This window comes from Oenanthe melanoleuca, chromosome 4, assembly GCF_029582105.1.
Source record: "Oenanthe melanoleuca isolate GR-GAL-2019-014 chromosome 4, OMel1.0, whole genome shotgun sequence".
NCBI lineage: Eukaryota > Metazoa > Chordata > Aves > Passeriformes > Muscicapidae > Oenanthe > Oenanthe melanoleuca.
The window spans coordinates 68690906-68713934 of NC_079337.1; the positions used below are offsets into that span (position 1 = coordinate 68690906).

A 23029-nucleotide genomic window follows, 5' to 3' on the forward strand; every position below is an offset into this window, starting at 1 on the left:
TCCTGACCAGGAAAGGGATTTATGGGATGAACAATCCCAAAAACCATCCCACCAGGAGAGCCTGAAAAGGCTGAACAGAAACTGGGCTGGGTTTAGGGCTCAGATTCAGCTCGAATCAGACCAACAGATCCTAAAATTCTCATGCCCTGGACTTGCCTTTAACCATTCATAAATTCCTGGTTTGGGATGGAAGCACCCCAAAGATTTGGGATTTTTTTATTTGATATCTGCAGAAATCCACGCCTGTCTCATTCCAGAGCCCCTTCCTGACCAGGAAAGGGATTTATGGGATGAACAATCCCAAAAAACATCCCAGGAGAGCCTGAAAAGGCTGAACAGAAACTGGGCTGGGCTAAAACTCCAAATCCTAAAATTCTCATGTCTTGGACTTGCCTTAAACCATTCACAGATTCCCAGACTGATTTTGGGATGTTTTATCCCAAATCCCAGAAATCCAAACTCTCCTTACTCCAATTCTCCAGGACCTGGATTTGACTCACATCCTTAAACCATTCATGAATACCTGGTTTGGGATGGAGGCAACCCAAAGAATTTGGGATTTTTTATTTGATACCTGCAGAAATCCACGCCTGTCTCAGTCCAGAGCCCCTTCCTCACCAGGAAAGGGATTTATGGGATGAACAATCCCAAAAAACATCCCAGCAGAGCCTGAAAAGGCTGAACAGAACCTCAAATCAGAGCAACTGATCCTAAAATTCTCATTCTTTGGGTTTGCCTTAAATCATTCACAGATTCCCAGACTGGTTTGGGATGGAGGCACCCCAAAGATTTGGGTTTTTTTTATTTGATATCTGCAGAAATCCACGCCTGTCTCAGTGCAGAGCCCTTTCCTCACCAGGAAAGGGATTTATGGGATGCACAATCCCCTCCACCATCCCAGCAGAGCCTGAAAAGGCTGAACAGAAACTGGGCTGGGCTAAAACTCTAAATCCTAAAATTCTCATGCCCTGGACTTGCCTTTAACCATTCATAAATTCCAGACTGGTTTGGGATGGAGGCACCCCAAAGATTTGGGATTTTTTTATTTGATATCTGCAGAAATCCACACCTGTCTCATTCCAGAGCCCCTTCCTCAGCAGGAAAGGGATTTATGGGATGAACAATCCCAAAAAACATCCCAGGAGAGCCTGAAAAGGCTGAACAGAACCTCAAATCAGAGCAACTGATCCTACAGTTCTCATGCTTTGGGTTTGCCTTAAATCATTCATAAATTCCAGGCTGGTTTGGTATGGAGGCACCCCAAAGATTTGGGGTTTTTTTATTTGATATCTGCAGAAATCCACGCCTGTCTCATTCCAGAGCCCCTTCCTGACCAGGAAAGGGATTTATGGGATGAACAATCCCAAAAACCATCCCAGCAGAGCCTGAAAAGGCTGAACAGAACCTCAAATCAGAGCAACTGATCCTAAAATTCTCATGCTTTGGGTTTGCCTTAAACCATTCATAAATTCCTGGTTTGGGATGGAGGCACCCCAAAGATTTGGGATTTTTTTGTTTGATATCTGCAGAAATCCATGCCTGTCTCATTCCAGAGCCCCTTCCTGACCAGGAAAGGGATTTATGGGATGAACAATCCCCTCCACCATCCCAGCAGAGCCTGAAAAGGCTGAACAGAACCTGGGCTGGGCTAAAACACCAAATATTAAAATTCTCATGCTTTGGACTTCCCTTAAATCATTCACAGATTCCCAGACTGATTTTGGGATGTTTTATCCCAAATCCCAGAAATCCAAACTCTCCCTACTCCAATTCTCCAGGATTTGACTCCCCTCCTTAAACCATTCATAAATTCCAGGCTGGTTTGGGATGGAGGCACCCCAAAGATTTGGGATTTTTTTATTTGATATCTGCAGAAATCCACGCCTGTCTCATTCCAGAGCCCCTTCCTGACCAGGAAAGGGATTTATGGGATGCACAATCCCCTCCACCATCCCAGCAGAGCCCGTCCTGCCCAGCCAAGGTCCAGCTCTCAATTAACCCCCGCCCGACCTTCCTTCACTTTCTTTCCCCCTGCTCTGCCCTTCCTGCCAAAGTTCAGCGTTTCCTGGAGCAGTCTGGGTCCTGCTGGATGTTGTCCTTCCCCTTGCTCGCCGAGGGGAGGGTTTGTGGGGTGTGCAGGTGCCTGGCCCCCTCTGGAAGCCCGTGACCGTGGGCTGACCCCCGGTACAATACGTGAACTCCTGCCCTGCTGATAAGGAACCAGATAGGAGCAGGAGTTTGCAAATAATCCTTTGGGAATTTATAAGCAGCACAGCCATAAAACTGAGGTGACTGGAAGGTCGATTTCACTCAAAATAATAAATATCTCAGTGTTTATTCAACGTGGGCCTTTTTAACTGCGGGCCAAGCTCTGAGATAACGCTATTGTAAATGACAAATATTGGGAGTTTTGGGGAACTATTACATTATGATCCTTCCGTCTGACACTTCCCTCGATGCTGTGCAGGATCTCTGACATTGTTCCACCCGAGCTGGGCCTAGAAAGCCCGGCCAGGATTCAGTCCCAGGTCAGCAAAAGGGCAATTTGCTGCTCAGGGGATTTTTTAAATTTTTTTTTTCTCTGCTCCTGGCTCCCTAAGATGTGTTCTCTAGAGCTGAGCGCTGATTTCTGTCTGTAGGGCTGGGAATGGGCAGGAGGAGCAGGAGCAGGGCTGGCACAGACCCCCTGTCCTGGTTCAACCTCTGCAGGGAATCCCTGAGCTTGGAAAAATCCTCTGGGATGGAATCCAGCCCTCCATCCCTGTAGGGACACCCCTGTGTCTCCAGGATGGGGACAGCTGGGAATCCCTTCCCACATGGGAATTGTCCCAATATCCAACCCAGACCCATCCCATCCCATCCCATTATCCCATCCCATTATCCCATCCCATCCCATCCCATCCCATCCCATTATCCCATCCCATTATCCCATCCCATTATCCCATCCTATCCCATCCCATCCCATCCCTGTGGGGACACCCCTGGTCCCCTGCACCACCCCCAGCTCCAGGAGGGTCAATCCCACCCTGATCCATCCCATGGAGCTGCTGCTGCCCCCCACAGCTCTGAGGGTTTGGGGTTAAAACTGAAGCAGTGACACAACAAAAACCCCAAAGCAGAAAAAATCCCGTTCCTGTAACGGGATCAGAACAATTCCATGGCTGGAGAAATTCATGGGATGGGGATCCATGGGATGGGGATCCATGGGATGGGGATCTATGGGATGGGGATCTATGGAATGGGGATCCATGGGATGGGATCCATGGGAGGGGATCCATGGGGTGGGATCCATGGGATGGGGATCTATGGGATGGAGATGATCCATGGGATGGGATCCATGGGATGGGATCCGTGGGATGGGGAACCATGGGATGAGGATGATCCATGGGATGGGATCCATGGGATGGGGAACCATGGGATGAGGATGATCCATGGGATGGGATCCATGGGATGGGATCCATGGGATAGAAATCCATGGGATGGGGATCCATGGGATGGGATCCATGGGATGGGGAACCATGGGATGAGGATGATCCATGGGATGGGATCCATGGGATGGGATCCATGGGATAGAAATCCATGGGATGGGATCCATGGGATAGAAATCCATGGGATGGGGAACCATGGGATGAGGATGATCCATGGGATGGGATCCATGGGATGGAGATCCATGGGATGGGATCCATGGGATGGGGAACCATGGGATGAGGATGATCCATGGGATGGGATCCGTGGGATGGGATCCGTGGGATGGGATCTATGGGATGAGGATGATCCATGGGATGGGATCCGTGGGATGGGATCCGTGGGATACAAGCACTGGGAATGTCCCAAACTGCCCCAGGCAGCAGCAGGAGCTGCTGAGCCCCCTCAGAGCAGCTTTGGGGGAACCAGACCCCAAACCCACAATTCATCCTAATTCAATCCTAATTCAATCCTAATTCAATCCTAATTCAATCCTAATTCAATAAGTCCTTAATAATCCTAATTACATCGAAGTTAATTCCACGTCAAACCAATGTCAAATCCAGATCGAATCCATATCAAACCCATATGAAACCCATATCAAACCTATATCAAACCCATATCAAATCCACATCAAACCCATATCAAACCCATATCAAATCCATATCAAACCCATATCAAATCCATATCAAACCCATATGAAACCCATATCAAACCCATATCAAATCCATTTCAACCCCGTATCAAATCTATATCAAACTCATATCAAATCCACATCAAACCCATATCAAACCTATATCAAACCCATATCAAATCCACATCAAACCCATATCAAACCCATATTAAATTTATATCAAGTCTATATAAAATCCATATCAAATCCACATCAAATCTATATCATACCCATATCAAACCCATATTAAATTTATATCAAATCCATATCATATCTATATCAAATCCATATCAAACCCATATCAAACTCATATTAAATTTATATCAAACCCATATCAAATCCATATCAAATCCATATCAAACCCACAGCCCTGTGTTAAACCCAGCACAGCAGCCCCTCCAACAGGATTCCCAATCCCAATTCCTGAAATCCAGAAATTCCTGGAAATCCTCTGGATTTCCTCTCCCATTTCCATGGAATAATGGAATCACTGGATCCAAAGAGCAATTCCTGGAGAAAACAGCATCAAAATTCAATTCTACCCCAAAACTCTCCCATTTCCACGGAATAACAAAATTGTTGAATTCCAAGAATTCTTGGAGGAAGCAGCTTTAAAATCCAATCAATTCTTGCCCAAAACTCTCCAATTTTCACTGAAAAATGAAATTATGCATCCAAAGAAGAATACTTGGAGCAAACAGGATCAGAATCCAATCAATTCCTTCCCAAAATTCCCCCATTTCCATGGAATAATAAAGTTTTGCATAAATTACATAAATACACTAAAATATATAAGTAAAATAAATAAATAAAAGAAATACAAATAAAAATGAATAAATAAATAAGTAAAATATGCAAATTAAATTAAATTACATAAATTGCATAGATTTCATAAATAAATAGAATAAATAAGTAAAATAAATAGAATAAATAAAATTAATAAATGAAATTAAATAAATAAATTTCATAAATAAATAAATAGGTGAAATATGTCAATAAAATAAATTAAATATATAAATAAAAGAAATAAAAGAAATAAAATAAAACAAAACAAAACAAATAAAATAAAATAAAATAAAATAAAAAATCAAGAACTCCACACTGACTTATCTTAATTACCATCCTAATTATCACAGTATTTGTGCCTAATCTACTACAAAATATCCCAAAAAAATTAACAAAAGGATCAAAAAAATATTTTGAGTTCAAAGAAGATGAAAATTCCCTCACCAGGACGGAGTAAATGTGGAGGCAGCGATAAACTGGGGAGAAATCCACCAAATCCTGGGCTCCAGGCACCTGGAAAAGACCACAAAAAATGGAGTGAGGATGGGAAACTGTGATAATTTAATTAATTTAATTAAAATAATTAAAGTTAATGAGTGCAGTATTAAAATATCACTGACAGACGAGAGAAATTCTAAAAAAAAAAATGGAAAGGAAAGGAAGGGAAAGGAAAGGAAAGGAAAAGGGAAAGGGAAAGGGAAAGGGAAAGGGAAAGGAAAGGGAAAGGAAAGGAAAGGAAGGAAAGGAAAGGAAAGGAAAGGAAAGGAAAGGAAAGGAAAGGAAAGGAAAGGAAAGGAAAGGAAAGGAAAGGAAAGGAAAGGAAAGGAAAGGAAAGGAAAGGAAAGGAAAGGAAAGGAAAGGAAAGGAAAGGAAAGGAAAGGAAAGGAAAGGAAAGGAAAGGAAAGGAAAGGAAAGGAAAGGAAAGGAAAGGAAAGGAAAGGAAAGGAAAGGAAAGGAAAGGAAAGGAAAGGAAAGGAAAGGAAAGGAAAGGAAAGGAAAGGAAAGGAAAGGAAAGGAAAGGAAAGGAAAGGAAAGGAAAGGGGAAAGGGAAAGAATCAAGGAATTCAAATTTCCAACTCCTTATCAGCCCCTTATCCAAAGACAAACCAGGACAAAGGAAAAGGGATAAAACCACAAAATAACCAAATTTTGGGATTTCCCACAAGACTGGGATGGGCAGCTCTCAATCCTTGGCCTCTCTGCTGAGCCTGGTAGTGGGAACAGGGATAAAAACACAAAATCACCAAATTTTGGGATTTCCCAGGTTCTCCAGCCTCTTCTGCACCTCCAGGACTCCCCCACGGGCGAGGAGCAAACCCCTCAGTGCCCAGAATCCCTGATTTGGTGTTGCTGTTTTACCTCCTCCTCCTCATCCTCATCCTCCACATCCAGGATCCCCGAGTCCTGCTCCGACATGGGGCTGGTGTTCTTCACCTCCAGCTCCGAGCTGGCGCTGAATTCCTTCTTGGATTTCTTCCCCCCGCTAATCCTGGGCTGCTGGGACACGATGTTGTCCAGGTTTCTCTGCTGCTGTGCCTAAATTAAAAAAAAAAAAAAAAAAAAAAAAAAAGAGATTCCACCTGGGATTTAATTTGGTTTTCTGGAAGGGGACAAAGGAGGTGGAAGGAATTCGCGCTCGGAATTCCGACACGTCGCCTTCCCCCCCTTCCCAGCCCAGATATTCCCAGACCCATTTGCAGAGCAGCACAGGGATTATACAACAATCCAACCACGCTCCTGATCCATCCCAAATCCCAAATCCCAAAATCCCAGCCCCCAGAGCTGCCCCACTTCCAGCCCAGCTGCAGCGATATCGGCCCGCGGGCCATGTGGTGACTGTCACCCCCTGAACCGCTGGATTCCTTCCCCTTTTTCCAGTTCCCACAAAAAACATTCCACATCTGGACCCCAGAGGTTCCTGAAAGCATTTTTGTGGGAGCCCAGGAGGGTTTAATTGCACGTTGTTGATGTGCAGAACGAGCTGTAAAAAGGTGCTGGATGGAGGGGCGGGAACACGGCGAGTTATCCCAGGGATTTCGTGGAGTTATTCCAGAGATTTCATGGAGTTATTCCAGGGATTTTGGGGCTGTGCCCTCCTGCAAAAATTCCCTGGTTTTTTCCCTTGATATGGAAATAATTGACAGGAAAAGTGGCTCAGCCCCAGTTGTTGAGGAGTTGATCGAGTTCTGATCGAGGGAATGGACACACAAGGAATCTCCAACACCAAATCCAGACAAAAGCAAGAAAAAAAAAAACCAATCCCAATCCTGGGTTTGTGTGCTGGGGACACTGGAAAATAAACACTGGGAAAACCTGGAATTTATATGGATTTAGACACAGATTTAGAGAATTCCTCGACTTTAGCTGCGAATTTTTAATGTATCGGAAGAAAAGTTTGTGGGAATCATGGAAACACAGGCAGGATTCTAAAAATCCTCTGATTCCATGGGCAAGGAAACTTTCCACAAGCACAGGTAACTCCTGGACATTCTGGAATTCTGGGATTCAGGTAATTCTTGGATAATCTGGAATTCCAGGATTCAGGTAGGATTCTGGACATTCTGGAATTCCAGGATTCAGGTAGCTCCTGGATATTCTGGAATTCCAGGATTCAGGAAGTGCCTGGACATTCTGGAATTCCAGGATTCAGGTAGCTCCTCAATTTTCTGGAATTCCAAGATTCAGGTAGTGCCTGGATATTCTGGAATTCTGGGATTCAGGTAGTTCTTGGACATTCTGGAATTCCAGGATTCTCTGAAGTGGCAAAAGGGGCCCGTCCCCTTCCCTATGGGAATGTGGCAGCCTGGATTTAGAAAAAAGCAGGAAAACCAAGAGATCCATCTGCCAGTGACACCAAGGGAGAATTAAAACATTATTAATTACTATTAAAAAATCTCTAATTATTAATTACTTTTGCTACCTGAACCGCAGAAAGCACAAACCTTCATCCCTGTGCAAACCTTCTAAATTATTTCCTGTTCAACACTTGCAAGTTTTAACATCCCCTCCTCCCAAAAAATAATTCAGGAGCAGCTTTGATTTTTTTTTTGCCAGCCTCCAAATCCCTTTGGAATCTCTCTTTGGGAAGCAAAACCCCACCAGGGACTGAGCACTGGGGAAATTCTTATATCTGAGGAATATTGTAATCTAAGTTTCCCAATCCTTGGAAAATCTACCTCAAACTGCTCCTCACCCTGAGCACACACAACCAGCTTTAAATTAATTAATGAGCTGGGTAATTAATAACAAAATTCTGTGTACAAAGCCATTCCTGGAGGTGGCTGCAGCAGGAACCAGAGTGAATCCTCGGATTATTGTCCTTGTGGGATTTCTTATCCCACAGCACAACCTTGACCTCTAGTGGTTGGAAAGCAGGAACAGCCCTGGAGTTTTATTATTTACTCCATTTATTTGCTCCTCCCAGCTGAGCCAGGGGACTCCCACCCCACCCCTTTCAAAAACCCTCGTCAGGGCCGAATCCCAACAATGGGAATTTTTGCAACGAGGCCCCAGAGGGAAAGGTCTGGGTGGACACTGCCCAGGACCCCACGCCAGGGGAAAGGGGCGATGCTGGCCCCGGCATTTCGCACTTCAGAGGCACAGCTCCATAGAGAGGCCTTGCAACATCCCATAAAGGGAATTAGGACTTCAAAAAGGTCCTTCAGAAGAGAACACAACAAAGGGCCGGGCCCGGGCCCGCCCTGCGCCGCTGAGTTTCCCAAGCCAGGCCTAATGAAGTTATAACCCTGAACCCGCTGGAAATTGCCCCAAAAGCCAGCCCAGCACGCTCATTAAACCCTGCAGTTTGTGTAATCCCTCTCCTTCTGCAGAGGGGAGAATCAAAGGGTGGGAACAGGAGAAGTTCTGGACGCGGCCCCGAGCCGGACGCGGATCGTTAAGCAGGGCGGAGCACAGGCGGTCATGGGAGAGGGAAATTTGGGATGAGGAGCTGCAGGATGCTGCTGCCAGCCCTGCTCTGCCCTGCCCCAGCCCTTGGAGGGAAACACTCCAGGATTTCAGGCTGGACACGGAATTGGTGTCACAGGATCCATGGAAATGCTCTCCAAGCATCCACGGAAATGCTCTCCAAGGATCCATGGAAATGCTCTCCACAGATCCATGGAAATGCTCTCCAAGGATCCATGGAAATGCTCTCCACGGATCCATAGAAATGCTCTCCAATGATCCACAGAAATGCTCTCCACAGATCCATGGAAATGCTCTCCACAGATCCATGGTAATGCTCTCCAAGGATCCATGGAAATGCTCTCCAATGATCCATGGAAATGCTCTCCAAGGATCCATGGAAATGTTCTCCAAGGATCCATGGAAATGCTCCCCACAGATCCATGGAAATGCTCTCCAAGGATCCATGGAAATGCTCCCCAAGGATCCATGGAAATGCTCTCCAATGATCCATGGAAATGCTCTTCATGAATCCATGGAAATGCTCTCCACAGATCCATGGAAATGCTCTCCACAGATCCATGGAAATGCTCTCCAATGATCCATGGAAATGCTCTCCACAGATCCATGGAAATGCTCTCCAAGGATCCATGGAAATGCTCTCCAAAGATCCATGGAAATGCTCTCCACAGATCCATGGAAATGCTCTCCAAAGATCCATGGAAATGCTCTCCACAGATCCATGGAAATGCTCTCCAAGGATCCATGGAAATGATCTCCAAGGATCCACGGAAATGCTCTCCACAGATCCATGGAAATGATCTCCAAGGATCCATGGAAATGCTCTCCACAGATCCATGGAAATGCTCTCCAAGGATCAATGGAAATGCTCTCCAAGGATCCACGGAAATGCTCTCCACAGATCCATGGAAATGCTCTCCAAGGATCCATGGAAATGCTCTCCAAGGATCCACTTCTCTTTTCCAACAGGGATTAATCTCCTCTCAGTCCAGCTCTGCACAGCAGGATGTGGTCAGGTGTCAAGATTGATAAGATCCAAACCAAATATTGATAAGAATTCATAAATTCCATTATTTATAAATGAAAGAAATCTGCATCGCTCCAGGACAAGGAGCCCACGTGGAATTTACCTCCCCACGCTTTGATTTTGCTCTTTCAATGCAAACAAACTGATTTATCAAAAGAAGAATTTTGACCTGGATTGAAGTCCAAGCAGCAGATGGGAGAATCACAGAATTCAGGAATGGTTTGGGTTAGAAGGCACCATAAAAATCCCATCCCATTCCACCCCCAGGGACAGCTCAACTATCCCAGTGGATCCAAGGTCTGTGTCCAACCTGGCCTTGGACACTCCCAGGGATCCAGGGGCAGCCACAGCCTCTCTGTGCCAGGGCCTCACCACCTTCAGAATTTAAAAAAAAGGAAAAAATTATGTCCCAACTCCCAGATATCCTAAAAAGCAGCTGGAGGATGCACAAAAGTTTTCCAGCCCACCAGGAGCAATTTGGACCTTGAGGAATCTTCACCTTTCAGGATTTTTGTGGGGGGAAGTTTTAAATGAGATGAGATTTTCCAGGGATTTCTGCCTGAATGGCCTGTTCCCAAATCCCAACCTGGGATTTCATTCCATTTCCCTCCATTCATGCCAACCTGGGCACATTCCAACTGCAGGAACAGGAGTGTCCTGAGCCTGGAGTGATCCCAGACCTGGATCCTGCACACACCAGAAAAATGGGAATGGCTTTTCCATCTCCAGCAGGGCATTCCCAACCCCCCTCTCCTGGCAGGAAACAATCTGGACTCAGGTGACCTACAAGTGAGAAATATCGAATTTTCTTCAGCTTGGTGGATCACCGAGGTTTCGGTTTCACCGTGAGCTGGGGGAGGCCCAGAGGAAGCAGCTCTGGAGAAATTTGGGATTATCCTCAAGAACTCCCACCCCCAGCTCATTCCCAGCCCCTCCCTGGGCTGCAGCAGAACAACCCTCCCATGGATTTCCATGGAATCCATTTTTTCCTGGATCCACCCACAGGAAGGATCAAGCAGAGGAGAAGTGCGGGGGTTTGGGGGTTCTGTTCCCAAAAAGGGTCTGGAGGAGCCCAGGGAAGACACCTGGGGTGCCTTTGGAAAAGTGATGGAACTGGGATGACAAATCCAACCCAAAAATCCCCCCAAGTTTTGTTGATGTTTTCACAAAAGTGGAGCCAGTTTGGGGCTATCCAACTCAAAATCTCCTTAGATTTTGGTGTGGTGTCCATGGAAGTGGGTCCAGTTTGGGGTTATCCTGTAGAATTCCCTCTGTGATCCAGGACCATCAATCCTGGCTCGCTCTGCTCCATGGGATGCACAAAAAGGCAGGAGAGCCAAAGCTGGGATAATGGGAGGTGTCCCTCCCATGGCAGGGGCTGCAATGGGGTGGGATTTAAAGTCCCTTCACACCCAAACCATCCTGGGATTACTGGATGATGTAACTCCTGTCTCCTGCACGTCCCTTCACCGAGGGCTCCACCCTGCAGGGGATTTCAAACCCTAAATACAAATTCCTCATCCCTGGGAGTGTCCCAGGCCAGGCTGGACAGGGCTTGGAGCACCCTGGGACAGTGGCAGGTGTCCCTGCCCATGGCAGGGGTGGCACTGGATGATTTCTAAGGTCCCTTCCAACCCAAACCAGTCTGGGATTCAAAGCCCTCAACAGGAAGGACCTTCCTCAGCATTCCAGGATCCACCCTGAAAAAACTCTCAGAAGTTTGTGAACAGCAGCTCCACCTTCCCCACCCCTCACAACCAAACCCACCCAACCCAACCAAGCTGGAGCTGAACTTTTTGTCGTTGAATCTTTCAGAGTTGGGTTTTTCAAAACAGCTCAGCTCCTCGAGATTGAGTGACCCCAGCCACAGACCTGCACCCCAATGCCATGGAGTCATTCCCAATACCATGGAGTCATTCCCAATGCCATGGAGTCATTCCCAGCTCCATGGAGTCATTCCTAGGTCCAGGGAGTCATTCCTAATATCAAGGGATCAATCCCAATGCCATGGAGTCATTCCCAGCTCCATGGGATCATTCCCAGCTCCATGGAGTCATTCCTAGGTCCAGGGAGTCATTCCTAATATCAAGGGATCAATCCCAATGCCATGGAGTCATTCCCAGCTCCATGGAGTCATTCCCAGCTCCATGGGATCATTCCCATCTCCATGGAGTCATTCCCAGCTTCATGGAGTCATTCCCAGCTCTATGGAGTCATTCCTAATATCAAGGGGTCAATCCTAATGCCATGGGCTTATTCTCAATGCCATGGGATCATTCCCAATGCCATGGGATCGTTCCCAGCACGATGGAGTCACTCCCAACACCATGGGATCATCCCCAATGCCATGAAGTCATTCCCAATTCCCAATGCCATGGAGTAATTCCCAATGCCATGGGATCAGTCCCAGTACCATGGGATCATTCCTAATGTCATGAGATCATTCCCAAATCCATGGAGTCACTCCCACTCCACTGGGATCATTCCCAATGGCTTAGGATCATTCCCAACACAATGGGCTCATTCCTAATGTCATGAGATCATTCCCAGACCCTTGGGATCATCCCCAATGCCATGAAGTAATTCCCAATGCCATGGGATCAGTCCCAGTACCATGGGCTCATTCCCAAAGTCATGAGATCATTCCCAGACCCTTGGGATCATTCCTAGTGCCATGGAGTCATTCCCAATGCCACGAGATCATTCCCAACACCATGATTTCATTCCCAATTCCATGGGCTCATTTCCCACACCATGGGCTCATTCCCAATGCCATGGGATCATTCCCCACACCATGGGATCATTCCCAATTCCATGGGATCATTCCCAATGCCATGGGATCATTCCCCACACCATGGGATCATTCCCAATTCCATGGGATCATTCCTATTGCCATGGGACCATCCCCCACACCATGGGCTCATTCCCAATGCCACGGGCTCATTCCCAAAGCCACAGGATCATTCCCAAAGCCACAGGATCATTCCCAGTTCCACAGGCTCATTCCCAATTCCATGGGCTCATTCCCAATGCCATGATTTCATTCCCAATGCCACAGGATCATTCCCAATTCCACGGGATCATTCCCAACGCCACGGGCTCATTCCCAATGCCACAGGATCATTCCCAAAGCCACAGGATCATTCCCAAAGCCACAGGATCATTCCCAATTCCACGGGATCATTCCCAAAGCCACAGGATCATTCCCAATTCCACGGGATCATTCCCAATTCCACGGGATCATTCCCAATTCCACGGGCTCATTCCCAGAGCAGGCCAGGGACTCCTCCAGGCTCTGCCCCCAGACCCACCCTAAGGAAAAGCTGTTCCACCCCCCCAGGAGGAAGGAGCCCCTTTAAAACTCCAAAATTGTTCCTTTCAGAACTTCACCTTGTTTTCCACAGCCAAAACGCTCCAGTCTCACCTCCCCTCACCTCCACCCACCAATATTTACTTTTGAGCAGAATCTAATTAGGATTTTCCTGATGAGACACGAGATAAGGCCCGGGGAGAAGGGGTTGGTGATTTAAAGGGAGCAGGGATTTAAAGGCAGTTCTGATTAGTTCCTGCTGTGATGGTTTTACAAACCCCTCTAATGGGCTGAGACACTGAATTTTCAAATATCATTTCCAAGGAATGGGATACATATTCCTTAAACAATCTTAGGGAAGAAAAGAAGAGGAGGGGGAAAGAAAAAATTAAAAAAAAAGCAACAAAGCAGACTACGGGGGTAGCTAAAAAAAAAGAACATTAATAAAAAATGACAGTGGGGCTGGAAGCCTGCCAGAGAGCCATTCCAAAGTTACAGAATCCCCCTGGGATCAGATAAAAGCAGGATTATTATTGCAAGGTGTAAAGTGAGCACACGGCGCTGCCGGGCCGGGAGGGGCTGCTGCTGACTCCTTATCAGGGCCGACAATTTGTTGGAGGTTTGGCTGACAAAGTTCTCCCTGGGCTCAGGAAACGAGGCCCAACAATGGCAGGGTGGTTGGTTGTTTTTTTATTTATTTTTTTTTATTTTATTTTTGAACTCCATCCCAGGTCATGAAATAAAAGGAGTTTGGAAATGCAGCGTTGGACGGGTTTGTTCTCCCCAGTGCCTCAATCCCCCACTCCTCATTTCCTAAACTTTCTCTTCCACCTCAGCCCATCCAGAGCTAAAATCCACCTCGGGTCTGATGCCCCAAAATATCAATTTTCCTCAAATACAAGTTTTTGGCATTGAGTGTGAGATGAGGAGAATGCAATTCCCTCTTTGCTTTGCTCTCACCCCATGATTCACCCTCACCCCCTGCTCCTGCTCCTTTCCCAAAGCTGGATTTAATCCAGGCCTAATTCCACGGATTTTACAGTTCAGTATTCCCTGGCCAGGACAAGAGCCCACCAGATTCCCAAAAATTTCTGTTTGTGCTGCCCTGGATCCCTGGAGTGTCCAGGACCAGGTTGGATCCAGCTGGGACAGTGGGAGTGTCCCTGCCATGGATGGGGTGGGAATGGGATGGGATTTAAGGTCCCTCCCAACCCAAACCATTCCAGGATTCTGGAGCTGGGCTGGAGAGCTGGGAATGTTCCCTGGAGAAGGGAAAATTCCAGGGAATGCTCAGAGTCCCTGCAGGGGCTCCAGGAGAGCTGGAATTTGGGACAAGGCCTGGAGGGACAGGACACAGGGAATGGCTCCCACTGGGAAAGGGGAGATGGGGCTGGGATCTTGGGAAGGAATTCCTGCCTGGGCTGCAATTCCCAGATTTGCTGTGGATCCCTGGCAGTGCCCAAGGATCCCCCTGGGATGGTGGGAATCATCCCTGAACATGGAGAGGGTGGCTGCTTTGGGATTTCAGGTTTTTTCCCAACCAAACCATTCCAGGATTCCATGAAATGCCAGAATTTCCAGGCCTGGAGATGAGGAATTCATCATTGTCACACCTTGAGCTGTTTCTGCAAACCCAGGGCACAGATCCCTGGATCCTGGAGTGCCCAAGGCCAGGCTGGACATCGTGGGAGGTGTCCCTGCCCATGGAACTGATGGGATCAAACCCAAGGGATGAGCTCAGCCATATTTACACCCTCAGAGTCCATTCAGGAGCTGGGTTAATTCAGCTTTTTATACAAAACCCATTAAACCTCAGCTGTTTTGAGAAGGGAATGCTCCAGACTCTCCCTTCTGAGGAGAAATTCATCACACAAGGATTGATAAAAAAGCTTTGGGCAACCACAGCCTCCAGGTCAGCTGCTAAAAAAAAAATTAAAAAAAAAAAAAAAAAAAGCCACTTTTTAAGAAGCCCTTTACGGCCAAAGTGTTGATTTACACTTCTGTGGGATCCAGATCTGTGGGCAGCTTCAAAGGGAGCTCAGTGCTGCGAGTCCAGAGTTTATTTATCACATTTCCAGAGAATGAGAATGAGCTCAGGGGAGCGAGGGCAGCAGCAGCAGCAGGAGGAGGATGGGTGTTCCACAGGGAGTTTCAAACACATGAAAATCCTCAGCCTGACAAGCTCTTGGGCAGATAAATGCTTTACAGCCCATCTGAGCTGAGATGGAACTGAGATCCTGCCATTTAAAATTTAAAATTCCTTTTCCAGCCAGCATGAAATCCCCCACCCTGGGAGCTGCTCTAACTCTGCCCAAGGAGCCTCCTCTCCCTGGGTGAGACACAAAACCATGACTCAAAGCTCCCCTGGAAACTCCCACATGCTTTCACCTCTCCTCACTCTCTAATTGAGACCCAAATGAGCCCTGAGTAAGAGAGGGAGCAGCAGAGGGATCACAGCAAACCTGGTCACAGGTGAGAGGGGCTGGGGTGACTCAGGAGCACCCAACCATGCAGGGCCTGCCTCTGGTTCCTCTCCCAGGGAACTGGGATTGTTTTCCAAGCCAGGCTTTGCTCCAACACGCTCCCTGACAAGCCAGGCATGGCACAGGGAACAGGGCTTGGGGTTGGTTTGGGTTTTTTTGGTTTTTTTTTTCCCCCCCCAGTGAAAATTTAAAAAGGAGAAATCCAGGCAGAAAGGTTTGTTTGCTCAGGAAAAGAAACAGAGGGAAAGGGGATGAAGCTGGAGAGGAGAGGGGGGAGTTAAAGGGACAAATTCAGGGTTTGACTTCAGGACATTTTACCAGAGAAGTGCAGAATGGGGAACCAGGAGGGGTTTGGGCTGGAGCAGAGCTCGAAGCTCATCCTGCTCCATCCCTCCCACCACCCCAGGGTGCTCCAAACCCTTCCTGCCCTGCCCTGGGCTGGCTGCTCCCCAGTCCAAAGGCACTCAGTGCAGTCCCAGCCCCAGCACAGGAATATTCCCAGCCCCAGGGGCTGTCCCCAGCTCAGGTGGGACCTCACCCCTCTGGATATTCGGGATAAAATCGGGTGGGATCTCACTGAAGGGGGAAGGAGTTGGGGTGTGATCCAGGGGGAATTCTGGAAAATCCACCCCAGTGTGCTCAGCCTGGAGCTGCCCCTGCCCTGACACCACTCAGGGCTCTCACTCCAGCCCAGTTCCAACATTTCCCACTGGTTTTCCTCCCAGTTTCCCTTCCTGGCAGCTGCTGGTTTCCTGCCTGCCATCCCTGATTTCAGGAGCAGCCAGGGATGATCCCTCATGGATTCTCCTCTTCTTCCTGGGATGGAATCCCTGGATCCTGCTGTCCGTGGGAGCTCCCAGAGCTCTGCTCCACACCCTCTCCCTGGGCTCTGGAGATAAGGTTCCTTTCAAGATTCTGCTTCTGTTTCCATTTCTCAGCCTGGGCTGGGGTTCTGAAGGGCTCTGAGGGACTGGCCATGGCCACAGCACCTCCCTGGGATGGCCCTGAAGCTCCTGGAATGCACAGGACTCTGAAATTCCCTGGAAAAGCCCATGGACAAAACAGGATTTTGGCTTTTAAACAGAACAGCCTGTCAGTGTTCAAATGGGATCTGCAGAGATCCTTTGGGTCTAACTCAGACCCCAGAATATCCTGAAGCATTCCCACAGAAATCTGGGATGACAGATCCTAAGGGGACACATTCAGTGATGGAGGGAGAGGGATGGGATCTGGGATGAAATCCTCATGGGATGGTTTGGGTGGGAAGGAAACCTTAAAAACCACCTCAAAAATCACCTTAAAAACCTTAAAAACTCCCTCCCACTGTCCCAGGTGGATCCAGCCTGGCCTTGGGCACTGCCAGGGATCCAGGGGCAGCCACAGCAAATCTGGGAATTGCAGCCCAGGCAGGAATTCCTTCCCAAGATCCCAGCCCCGTCTCCCCTTTCCCAGTGGGAGCCATTCCCTGTGTCCTGTCCCTCCAGGCCTTGTCCCAAATTCCAGCTCTCCTGGAGCCCCTGCAGGGACTCTGAGCATTCCCTGGAATTTTCCCTTCTCCAGGGAACATTCCCAGCTCTCCCAGCCTGGCTCCAGAATCCTGGCAGCATTTCCATCATCTCCTCTGGACTCTCTGCAGCAGCTCCACGTCCTCCTGAGTTTGGGATGCAGGGCTGGGGCAGCTCTGCAGGTGGGGTCTCACCTGAGCCTGGGGCACAGGGACACAATTCCCACCTTTCCTTGGGATCAGCCCATTCCAGCCTCACCCCAACATCCCAAATCCTCCTCCCAGGGCTGATCTCCATCCCTTCCTTCTCCCCCCAGCCTGGATTTGTGCTGGGATTGCCCCAGTCCAGCTGCAGCTCCCCCAGCCCTTCCCCCACCCCCAGTGTCCATCTGTCCACTCTCTGTCTGTCCAGCCTGCAGTCAGGGATGCACAGACCCCTCTGGATCATTTCTGGCCCTTTTTCCCTTTTCCATCAAAACCTCAGGAGGAATCTGAGCAAGGATCAGAGTGAAAAGCTGAACCCCAAAGATCCCCCAGCACACCCCAGGAGCAGCAGCACCTCCACCTTGAGGAGATTTAAAAACATTATTTAAAAAAAAAAAAAAAAAAAAGGATAAATCCTCGTTGGAACAAAGCCCTTTTCATTCTGTTTGGGAATAACCCCTCTGGTTTTTTTGATGAGAAACCCACAAAGCAGCTGCCAAGGGGGCTGAGCCACAAAGAACAAAATGGCTTTTTCAGGAATAATCATCTTCCCCGGGATCCCTGAGCTTCAGGGAGCAGCAGAAGAAAGCAGAGCATGGTTTGGTTAGTGCTGGTTTTAATTAATCACAGAATTAGCCAGGCCCTGCCTCCCCCAGCACGGTGACTTTAAGGAATATTTAATCCCAATATGAAAAGTTTCAACTTTACAGAACAGCTTCAATTTCATTTCCCTGCCTTCACTTCACAAAGATCCCTCTGATAATGTGAAATATTCTCTTGATAAATAATTTTTTTTTTTTTTTCCTAAGCACTGGGGCGTGAGGGTTGGGGGATTTAGAGGAGAGATTACAGCAGAGAAAAATGAAATTATACATTCAGCACTCAGCACTGCTCTCCAAAACCAACTCTCCCAACTGAAACCACTTCTTGTGGTCTTTTTTAACATAAAAATGAACTTAGTCAACACATTACATAATTCTCCTCTCCCACAGTATGTTCCCAGGATTTTTCTCCCTACATCCATCACTAATATTTCACTCACACCACAATTTTTAGGACTGAACCTAAAAAGATTTTAAGTCCTCAGCCATAAATCAAAACCTGATCTCATCTCCCTGCTGTAAATTCACTTCATGGTCAGCCTTGAAAGCACCACAAGTTATTGCAGCATTCAAATTATGCTTTTAAAAATGAATAATAAAAAAGAAGAAAAAAAAAAAAATCTCTCCATGTTTTTTTCTGAGGAATCCAGCACCAGGAACATCCAAAGCTGTGATTCCCTGGGCGTGATCTGCCCTCTAAAGGCGTCTGGGGAAACTACAAAGGGATTTTTCTGCCGTTCCAAAAGCCCTGGGAGGGTTTGATTTTCCTTCTCCTTCCCTCCCCGGCGTCTCCCCCGTCCCAAGCAGGGTCCAAAGCTCAGCTTAGCCAGGCTCAGCCTGAGCTCAGCCCAGCCAGGACCCTCCTAAACTCCAGGCCAGAGCCTGGAGCTGCCCTGTGGACACTGAGGGATGAGCCAGGGCTGAATCCAGGCCTGATTCCATGGATTCCACACTCCAGCATTCCCTGGGCAGGACAAGGGCACTGCTGTGCCCACCAGATTCCCAAAAATTCCTCTGTGTGCTGCCCCGGATTCCCATTTGTTCTGCCCCAAATTCCCAACAATTCCAGTTTGTCCTGCCCCAAATTCCCAACAATTCCAGTTTGTCCTGCCCCAAATTCCCAACAATTCCAGTTTGTCCTGCCCCAAATTCCCAACAATTCCCATTTCTGCTGCCCCAAATTCCCAACAATCCCCATTTCTCCTGCCCCAATTTCCCAACAATCCCCATTTCTGCTGCCCTGGATCCCTGGGGATGTCCAAGGCCAGGCTGGATCCACCTGGGACATGGGAGGGGGTGGGGTTGGATGGATTTAGGGTCCCTTCCCACCCAACCCATCCCATAAACATCCCAAGCAGCAATAACTCAGGATTTAGGCAGATCCCAGAATTTAGGATGCTCCATCCCCAAAATCCTCCATCCCAGCACACCAGGGATGCTGGATCAGCCTGGCCTCATCCTGTGGACACCACAACAAAATCCTGGCTCAAAAAATAATTTAAAAATATCAAAAGGATAAAATCCCAACGATGCCAAGCCCAGCCAGGGAATCCAGTCTGGATCCTCCCCTCCCCTCCCTGCCCAAAGTCTGAAACTCCCAGACTTCCAAATTACAACCCTGGTTTTTAAGAGCTCAAAATAAACAGCAGCTTGTACCAGGAAAAAAAAAAAAATTAAAAAAAAAAAAAAAGGGCAATTAGAAAGTCAGAATTCCTCCAAGTTCTCATTAATAAAAGTTTTATATCCCTCCAACATGTGGCACTCCAGGAGAAAACCTGGCAGAGAGGAAAATGCCCTGGCCCACCTTTCCTGAGCACAGCAAGGTTTCAGCCAAGGTGGTTCCTATTAGGGGCTTTTTTTTTTTTTTTTTTTTGGTTCCATTTGAAATTTACTGGTTAATTTTATGGCAACAAATCAAGGCAACAAATCAAGGGAGCTGAGTATTATAAATGTATTAAGGATAAAAAAAAAAAAATGTAACTCTGGAAATAAAATTAAAAAAAAAAAAACAGGAAAAAAATCTCACACCTCCCCTCCAGCCCTTTCCAATTTTCATTTATGGGATTTTAAAAAGGGGAAAGTGGAGCTGGGAGGTCCCCACGAGTGTGGCATCCCTGGGAGGGAGCAGTTTATGGAGCCATCCCCTCTTCCAGGTGATAACTCCACCTGCTACTGGAACAGGAACAAAATCCCTTTTTCCCAGGGAATTTCCCTCCCCTGCAGGATGGGGAAGCTGGAGGATGAAATTCCAAAGGAGTTAATGAAATTCCATCTGGAGTTAATGGGGCTGCACCTGCTTTTCACAAGGTGTGAATGTGACCCCCCAAGGAGCCCAGAGGCTCCAGCCTTGATCCCAGGGGAGACAAATCCAGCTGGGAAAAGGTTTGGGAGCAGAACATGGAACCCCCAGAGGGAGCTGCAGCTGGACTGGGGCAATCCCAGCACAAATCCAGGCTGGATGGGGAGGGAGGGATTGAGAGGAGCCAAGGAGGAGGATTTGGGATGTTGGGATGAGGCTGGAATGGGCTGATCCCAAGGAAAGGTGGGAATTGTGTCCCTGTGCCCCAGGCTCAGGTGAGACCCCACCTGCAGAGCTGCCCCAGCCCTGCATCCCAAACTCAGGAGGACGTGGAGCTGCTGCAGAGAGTCCAGAGGAGATGATGGAAATGCTGCCAGGATTCTGGAGCCAGGCTGGGAGAGCTGGGAATGTTCCCTGGAGAAGGGAAAATTCCAGGGAATGCTCAGAGTCCCTGCAGGGGCTCCAGGAGAGCTGGAATTTGGGACAAGGCCTGGAGGGACAGGACACAGGGAATGGCTCCCACTGGGAAAGGGGAGATTGGGCTGGGATCTTGGGAAGGAATTCCTGCCTGGGCTGCAATTCCCAGATTTGCTGTGGCTGCCCCTGGATCCCTGGCAGTGCCCAAGGCCAGGCTGGATCCACCTGGGACAGTGGGAGTGTCCCTGCCATGGGTGGGGTGGGATGGGATGGGATGGGATGGGATGGGATGGGATGGGATGGGATGGGATGGGATGGGATGGGATGGGATGGGATGGGATGGGACAGGGAGGCAGAGATGGCACTGATTGCAGGAAATGGGAAAAAAAGGGAATAAAGGGGGGGAAAAAGGGAAAAAATGGAAAAAAGGGAAGAAAGGGAAAAGTCAACATTCACCTGCCAATGTCTGAGCTCCCAAGGGCAGAACAATCCCCAGCCCTTGGTCACAGCTGGGATCAAAGGGAATCAGTGAAACCTGAGCTTCTCTCAATCCCTGCGCTCACAATCCTGAATTTCCTTCCTTACTGGGAGAGGGAAGAGTTCCCTTAACTCCAGGGGATTTTATTGGGATGTTTGTCCCTGTTCCCCTCAGAACCATGAAATTCAGATTATTTTAGGCAATCAGGTGACAGCTGAGGAGGAAAATGTTGGGAGACAATTCCAGGCAGCCCCAAAAGCACTTCCCAGCCTCGTCCCAATCCACTGGAATTGCCCAGATCTCCCAGGAATGGGAGCAGGGAAGGATCCCCCCTAAAAATGTCCTTTATCTTCCCCCAAGCCAGTGACTGGGACAGCCCCTGCCACAACAGCCCCAAGGATTTGCTTCTGCAAATAATCAGAAAAAAAAAAAAAATCTTCAAGGACCTGGAGCCTCCTCATCCTCCAAATAAATTCCAAGCTGCCTTTTTCTTCCCTTTCCAAGTGGAGTGGAAAAGAGAGATCCTCCCTTCTCCCAAACTCTTAATAATGTTCTTCAAACGTTTTGGAGATGCTTCAAGAGAAAGCACTGAAGAAATATTAAGCAGGATTTCACCCCAAAGCCTTGGAGCTCATTTCACACTCCAGCCTCTCTCCCTGCTCCCAAATCCCTCCTGCTTCAGGTGCTGCTGCTCCAGAACCTGGAGAACCTCCTGCATGGTTTATAAATCCATTTTTCCCTGATTTGTGAGTGGAACCGAAGGTTTTTCCACACTCCTGGAAGGGATATTCAGGAAAATTTGGCTGTGGATGAGCCCCTGTCCCAAGGCTGGAGCTGCCCAGTCTGACACTAATGAAAAATAAGGAGCTCCCAGCACAGGGAGGAAACACCAGAAATGTTCTCCTAATTTCCAGCAGGAAAATGTCTGGGACCTTCCCCTTTTCCAGCCAGCCTTAAAAAAAAAAAATATATATATATATATAAAATTTATTTATAAAATCTCCCCCAGCCCAGAACGCTCATGGGGATTCTCAGTCGGTTCTTTCAACCCAAAGTTGGGATATAAAGCTTGGGGAGAATTTTGGATTTAGGGAAGAGCCATGGGGGTGTGGGAAATATGGAATTTTCCAAAAAAAAAACAAAAAAAAAAAACAACAACAAAAAAAAAAAAAAAAAAAAAAAAAAAAAAAAAAAAAAAAAAAAAAAAACAAAAAAAACAAAAAACAAAAAAACAGGAAGCCAGGTTCTGATTGTGCCTCCAAGGATGGGTCCAGTTAAATGTTGGCAGAGTGGGAAAAGGGGAACTCGTGGAATTGTGTGGGAGAGTTCAAGGAATTTATCAGGGCCTGGACAGGTCCTGGAGCAACTGGGGATAGTGGGAATTGTGTCCCTGAACTGGGATGGGATAGGATAATGGGATGGAAAAATGGGATGGAAAAATGGGAATGGGATGGGATTTAAGGTCACTCCCAACCCAAACCATTCCAGGATTCTGGAGCTGGGCTGGAGAGCTGGGAATGTTCCCTGGAGAAGGGAAAATTCCAGGGAATGCTCAGAGTCCCTGCAGGGCTCCAGGAGAGCTGGAATTTGGGACAAGGCCTGGAGGGACAGGACACAGGGAATGGCTCCCACTGGGAAAGGGGAGATGGGGCTGGGATCTTGGGCAGGAATTGTTCCCTGTGAAGGAGAGAAGAAACCATTCCCTGCTCCTCTAAATGAATCCCATATTTTTCCAAAGACTGAAACCAGTTCTCCTCAGCTCTCCACAGCCCAGGATTTCCCCTCACTCTCTTTAGCCCTGACAATAAAATCCTCCAACCATTCCATTCCTCCCATTCCCACAAATCCCTTCCC

The 23029-nt window shown here is 47.8% G+C and overlaps 1 protein-coding gene across 1 annotated transcript in view; it reads right to left on the reverse strand.

Annotated features, from left to right (window-relative positions):
- EXOC6B (exocyst complex component 6B) overlaps window positions 1–23029 on the reverse strand; it is a 271894-nt gene that overhangs the window by 153404 nt on the left and 95461 nt on the right. The window contains exons 7-8 of the mRNA XM_056489697.1: window positions 6284–6460; window positions 5369–5437 (exon numbers count right to left, since the gene is read on the reverse strand). Coding sequence (XP_056345672.1) covers window positions 5369–5437; window positions 6284–6460 — 246 coding nt within the window. The remainder of the gene's footprint in view (window positions 1–5368; window positions 5438–6283; window positions 6461–23029) is intronic.